This window comes from Myotis brandtii, unplaced genomic scaffold (genome assembly GCF_000412655.1).
Source record: "Myotis brandtii unplaced genomic scaffold, ASM41265v1 scaffold415, whole genome shotgun sequence".
NCBI lineage: Eukaryota > Metazoa > Chordata > Mammalia > Chiroptera > Vespertilionidae > Myotis > Myotis brandtii.
In genome coordinates, this window is record NW_005365953.1 from 746,972 (window position 1) to 753,689 (window position 6,718).

Below are 6,718 nucleotides of genomic sequence, written 5' to 3' on the forward strand. Positions count from 1 at the left end.
GCTGCGGGGCCTGAAGAGCCTGGTGTTCTCTGAGATGTGGGACGTGTTTCTGGTGCGCTTGCTCATGGCCGTGGCGGTCATGCTGTACTATAGCAACTTTGTCTTGGCCCTCGAGGAGCGCTTCGGGGTGCGACCCAAGGTGACGGGCTACCTCATCAGCTACAGCAGCGCCGTGGGGGTCCTGGCCGGCCTGGTCCTGGGGCCCGTCCTGCGGCTGTACAGGCACAACTCCCCCAGGCTGCTGCTGCACTCCAGCGCACTCACCTTCCTGCTGCTGCTGCTCTACTCCACGGCCCCCACCCTGGGCACCGCAGTCGTCCCCTCCATGCTGCTGTCCTTCTCCACGGCCCTCGGCAGGACGTGCATCACAGACCTCCAGCTAGCTGCAGGCGGGGCCCAGGCCAGGGGCACCCTCATAGGCGTGGGGCAGTCAGTGACGGCCGTGGGCCGGGTCATGGCCCCCCTCCTCTCCGGAGTTGCCCAGGAGTTCAGCCCTTGTGGCCCCCCCAGTCTGGGGGCGGCGTTAGCGTTGTTGGCTGTTTTCATAATGTTGCTGAACAAACCTCGCTATGGTGGTGACAGGAGCGGCAGATTAAAACGTGAATAGAATGGATTTGGACAACACAAGCGGAATCCGAGGGTGTGAGTGGGGAGAGGCCAGGTGAGAGGGTGCGTTGGGAAGGGTGAGTGTCTAAGTGGGACGTTTCCATGCGACTCCTGCAGGCCAGCCTCCAGCTCCGCGCCTAGGCCCATGGGACGATCAGAGCCCATCCAGGGGAATGAAAGCAGTGATGGGAGAAGAACCTGTGCAAGGGCAGAGGCCCACGGGTTTCCCTCAATAAAAGCAGACTGCAGTCAGCCGGGACACAGGCGCCTGTTCATTGTGTGAGCGAAGAGGGGCTTTTCTTCTGTCTGACCCTGGAGACTGAAGGAGCTGCTGAAAGCCTGTCTGTCATTCAAGTCAGAACAAGGTTATGGACGCTGGTTCCACCTGGGACCTGGTTAAGAGTCAGAGGCCAGCCTCACCCCTAGAGACTGATCCGCGGCCCGGTGAGGCCAGACATCTGCTGCATTCGGTAAGTACCTCGTGCAGTTCCTCGTGGAGGCAGAGAAAGGAGCTCTGAGACAGGCTGGTTTTAGAGTAAAACCCAGAGAGACTTGGCTGCCTTTATTAGGCGCTAACTCTCCCCTTATTGGACTGCACTTCCCCAGCTCTCGGCACTGTAGCCCCTAACGTGGGTGCAGAATCAGAGTGGCAGGCGTCACGCCTTCTCGGGGGACTTAATTCTGCAGCGTCTTGTGTTGAAGGTCATTTCCTTTGTTTTGCTGTCACAACTGTGAACGGAAGAGCTGTTTTTCTCCAGGGACATGGTTTGGTGAGCCTTTTCCGGGGCCTAGACTGGGCTGCCATTCCAAGATCAGTGCCCAAGGGGTGAGGGCCCAGGGGGGCTCGCAGGGCTCGGAGGAAGGCGCTGGTGGGCACTTCCTGTTTGGTTGACAGCAGTCACTAATGAAGTCAGGTAGGGCTCCCTCTCTTTCCTCACACAAATGACCCAAGTCAGTCTTCTCGTTCAGTCCACTAGGGTGTACAGTAAGTCCTGCTTCCACCCCCACGCACAGAGAACTGTGAATAAGGTTTTAACACACTTACTTTATGACTTTATTATTATAGGTAAAGCAGAAAAATATTTCTATAGGTTTAGAACTGGGATGTGGGGAAACTCAAATTTTTATGCTAAAGAACCAATTGGCATGTGAGGATTGTCCTTTCTCCTCCCTAATTGCAAGGAAAAGGTGAACTTTTCACTAAGTGTCATCACGCCGACCTGCTATGCAAGTGCCCGGTGCTGGAGGAGAGCGCACTGTGATGGACAGTGGCCTCCCCTGGAGCGACCAGCTCGCCATGCAGGCTGGACGGGAAGGCGGTGACCAGCCAAGCGTTCTGTACTGAAGGAGGATTTCCCCAGAGAAGGAGTTTTCTCCACCTCAGAAGGAGCAGGTTTCTTAGAAGCTGAAAGATAGCCTTGCTTTTATTTTTAAAACCAAAGCACTTTATTTTTGAAGTTAAATACAAGCAAGCTTCTAAACTAATGAGGCTTTATAGTTACTTGGATCCATGGAAACACTGAAAACCAGAGACGGCCTTGGAGAGAGACTGCTGCGCTGGGGATCAGTGTCTCGTTCACGTGATGATTTTTAGATAAACATGGTCTTACAGCTCCTCTTAAGTGGTCGAAGGTGCTGCTGCTGTGAGGGTGTGTTCTGGGGACCAGCAGTGCCAGGGCCCCTGGAACGTGCCTGCCTCCGACCTGCGGGGCCTTCCGCAGGACGCCCACGGCTCTGTGTGCTCTGTGTGCTCTGTGTGCCCTGTGAAAACCACTGCTGGGACCGACAGGGTTTGGATATGATGGAATATGACCTCAGGGAAATGAAATCTGCTCAGTTACAGTCCGTGTGGACTTGTTGTTTAAATCCTTCGGAGTAACATCTGTAACCCTCTTACATGGAGTCGTACTTCAGAGGCGTGGGACCTCCTGCAGAGTTTATAAAGGAAGTGGCACTGCTTCAGCCTAAAACCACTGCTGGGACTGACAGGGTTTGGATACGATGGAATATGACCTCAGGGAAATGAAATCTGCTCAGTTACAGTCCGTGTGGACTTGTTGTTTAAATCCTTCGGAGTAACATCTGTAACCCTCTTACATGGAGTCGTACTTCAGAGGCGTGGGACCTCCTGCAGAGTTTATAAAGGAAGTGGCACTGCTTCAGCCTGCAGCCACAGTGGTAGGTGCTGTGAGCAGGGGGCGGGTGGGCCCTCTGCCCAGAGGCCTGAGTGAAATCCAGAGGGAGCACGAAGCCTGGCCCAGAGTACTAAGCGCGTTCCCGTCTCGGCTCAGGCTCCTGGACCAGGCCTGGCAGGCTAGGCCTGGGGCACATGGAGGGGATGGAGGCAGTGGTCTCTGCCCACTGCGCTGCGTGTTAGTCACGGGCGCCCAGGCCTGCCCTGCCCTGGGGACCGGGCTCTGAGGGCCGTGTCTGTAAGGCACACAGGATGGAGAATGGTGGGTGGGTCTGAAGGGCTTCCCTACTCAGCGGGAGCTTCTCTGACAGGTGAGGGAGGGCCACTGAGGGTCCTTCCGGCTGCTCCATGGGCGGTGATGTTTAGAGATGCTCTGGCTGCGGCAGGAGGTGTGGAGGCCGAGAGGGAGCAGCCCGGTGTGGAGCAGGAGTCAGAGGTGGGCGCAGGGTGGGGGTAGGAGTGGGGGGTCCTGGCCCTGGGAGAGGGAGGTGGGCACGATCTAGAAGGCCGGTGACTCTAAGGGTGTGGCCTCCGGGGGGATTCTGGAAGCGGCGTGAGTGGCACCCCGGCGCCTGGTCTGGGCACAGCTCGGGGAGGTTAGAAAGGCCTGGTGAGTGTGGAGTGTGTCCTGCCGCCCGCCCGTGGGCCCTGGCAGAGGGCGCGGCGGGGCTGGGCTCTCTGGAGCTCAGACACTAAGAAGATGTTTCCTCCTGAGGACACGTCCTGAGACACTGAGAGGCCCAAGGGCTGGGGCATTTCAGGCCGGCGGCTCGCTGGATGGACTCCCTGGGGCTCACGCGGCCTCTGGGACTCTTGAACTGGGCGCTGCACCCACAGGGAGGCGTGCGTGCGAGCAGCGCCCAGAGCTGGGAGCCGGCTCGGAAGGGCCTAGTAGTGTATAAGGCACCAAGCTGAGAATCGGGCTTAGATCTAAAAATAAATAAATAAATAACCCCTTTTTAGTCCTAAATTTCTTTTCCTTGGAAAATTTGCCAATTACATGATAATCATTTTATTAAAATCCCTTTAAAATTGTAATGAAATGTTATTTATTCTAATTGTTACATTTTAGAAGCCATTCTTTTGTATTCTGTGTGTTTTAAAGCAGAATCCTGAAGTGCTTGAAAATTCCAACCCCCAGCACACAGCTCAGAGGTAAACCACAAGCCTAGTCTTTCACGGCCGCATGCAAGCACCAGATGTATACACAACCTGTAGTGCGGTCTACATCGCTGGCCAGCAGATGGGCTCAAGGTAACACGTCATTTCACACTAGGAATTACTTTTAATTAATCAGTCACACAAATACTGACTGACTTTAAAACATTAATTTACTCTAGATTTCTTGTTTTCCCAAACATATGGTCTAAACTCACCCTTTTATAGACAGTGTCTGTGAAAACAGTCACAAAATTTCTACTGTTTGCTGCTTCACTACATTGTAGGAAATAGCGCCAATTCTTATTTTGAAAATGGCTGCTCTCAGCTTGCTCCTGGGGGAAGAGAGCATAGAAACACGAAAGGAGGCGTGTTCCTACTGCTCACTCAATGGCATGGAAGTGGACTATAAGGATCTTGTTACAGCAAAGCACTGTATTTCGATCACCCTGGATTTAAAACACGTCGCATATTAATAAATAAAAACTCATTTTCCAAATCATACACTGCAGAGGACAAAAAAAGGAATTAAAATACCTATTAATAGTTTAAATTTACCATATGGGATGAGAGATGATCTTTCTTCTGGCTTAGCAAAGAGTCTATTGTGTTTTGAATAGCTGGGACTCAGGTTCGTATGCAGACAGAATTACCTTTCCTGTGACAGCTCACCACCAAACCCTCCCCGAGTTTGCTCAGTGTAACTGAAACCACATTGTGGGAGCAAGTTCCTCCTCGATCCTGCTTGACTGCGCAACTGTGGGAGCACAGGTCCTTGGAGGCCGGGCATTAGACGGAGAAGACATGAGCAGTCCTAGGCATATGTAGAGGCTTTATTGCAGACCAAGTAGCCATTGCTAACAAGGAGCCATCAGACAAAACAGTTCTTCCAAGTAGCCTCACAAAGCAGCTGTAAACAGGAGCTATCGGAGCAGCTTTGCACCAGCTGGTCAACAACACATCTTTATACCAACTTAGACAAAAGAGGCTTCTTGCCAAGTAGTGACACCAATGTCTGGGTTATAGAGAGCACACCTGCGCAGTGCGTACAGTACGATTGCTGTGTCCTTGCTTTTGCACCTGCGTAGGACAACTTGGCCTGGAACGTCTGGCATACTCTGATTAGGGTTCCCACACGTGAAATACCCAAAATGAACCTAATGCAATAAATGCGTTCTGCTGTGGACCAGGCCTGGCCCTGTGGGTCTGTGTCATGGCGGGCTTGCTCTGTGCTGGGGTGGAGGCCCAGGCCAGGACATCCTGAAGGCTGACTTCTGACAGTGCCAGATGGTGATGTCATGGCCAGGGTGAGCATTTTTTCCTGGTCCCCTTCAAAGCATGTTCTCTGTGTCATTTCTAGCTACAGGACTTAATTAGATGTCTGAGAGCCAGAGGTAATTATGGAAGCAGATACAGGTGGTTTTGATCAGGTGAGCCTAAAGTTTGGTGGGTTGACACGCAGCTCTGCAATAATCTTTAAAAATCATTTGGTAGGGCAGTGTGGGCATTATCCTGACTTTCTGTTGGTTGGCTTGAGAAGGCAACATTTGCACTTAAGAGCACACATTATCTTTCACCCAAGCATCTCCTTACATATAGAGAAGTTAGGACCAATTATAATCTTTATTCCTCTGATCAGGTTTTCTAACACAGTAATAGTGTTAACCTCATGTTAGATGTGTGTATTTGAGATGAAAAGAATTGAAATGTTTAATACTCTTCAAGATTTACCTTTCATGACTTCCAGCCATCATGACCCCATTTTAGTACAAATGAGAGTGGTTTTGATAAACTAAAAAATTGGAATTTCTGGGACTGTCCTGGTTTCATGTTTTGTATTATTTTCTCCAGAAGTCATTAATTGCATATCCCCATGTGATTAAGATTTAAACTTTTGTACAACATTTCACAAGAACCAGGAAAAACCCTTGTCAGTGTAAATGCATAAAATCTGCTTGGCAAGCTGAGCCGCTGTGAGTGGGGTCAGAGAGCCTCGTGCATATTATGAATGTAGTGACTACTTGCAACCGTGATGCAACAGGACCCAACTCAATAAAAAAGAGGAAACGTTGGAATATTTAGTTCTAGTTATTTTGTTACAGGAGTGAAAGTCAGAAAAATCACCACAGGTGAGTTCGGCTTCCGTCCAATGTGGGCTTCTCCTGGAGACGTCGCCCAGGCGGGTAATGGCCATAGCCCCTGTGCGGGACACACTGAAGGTCCTGGCTGGGCTCAGCCATTCCAGTAACAAGCTCTCTCTATTGGAAAGCTGGTGACCTGTTCACAGTCCATATGTTAACTCCACAGAAAACTCAGTCTCTGAGCATGCAGGTAAGAGAACTGACCCACAACTTACTGACTACACTTACCAGGTATACCGGTCAATAATGGCAGATTTTGTAATCAAAGAAAAAACGAGAATTTCAAGAGAAACATCAAAAGTGCTTTATTCAAAGTAATGTCCATCGGTAGCTACACATTTCCCCCATCTTTCAGGTAATTTGTGGATACCGTCCCAATAGAACTTTGCTTGTTTTGAGGCAAACCATTCAGAGACCCAATTTTCCACTTCTTCATACGTTTTGAAGTGCTGCTTAGAAAGTGCATGTGCCATCGATCGGAACAAGTGGTAATCTGAAGGAGCAAGGTCTGGTGAATATGGCGGGTGGGTTCATACTTCCCAGGCAAGATCTTTTAATGTGTCTTTAACTGGTTTTGAAGTATATGCTGGTGAGTTATCATGAAGCAAAATTACTTTGC

The 6,718-nt window shown here is 50.7% G+C and overlaps 1 protein-coding gene and 1 long non-coding RNA gene across 2 annotated transcripts in view; both read left to right on the forward strand.

Annotated features, from left to right (window-relative positions):
- Window positions 1–2,223, forward strand: part of MFSD9 (major facilitator superfamily domain containing 9) — a gene marked incomplete at its 5' end in the record, with an annotated part of 19,572 nt that extends 17,349 nt beyond the window's left edge. Inside the window, one exon of the mRNA XM_014545599.1 lies at window positions 2–2,223. Within this exon, the coding sequence (XP_014401085.1) occupies window positions 2–607 (606 nt within the window). The remainder of the gene's footprint in view (window position 1) is intronic.
- A 357-nt stretch (window positions 2,224–2,580) lies between these two features.
- LOC102241151 overlaps window positions 2,581–6,718 on the forward strand; it is an 18,991-nt gene continuing 14,853 nt past the window's right edge. Inside the window, exon 1 of the long non-coding RNA XR_001363539.1 lies at window positions 2,581–4,054. This is a non-coding gene — a long non-coding RNA (uncharacterized LOC102241151). The remainder of the gene's footprint in view (window positions 4,055–6,718) is intronic.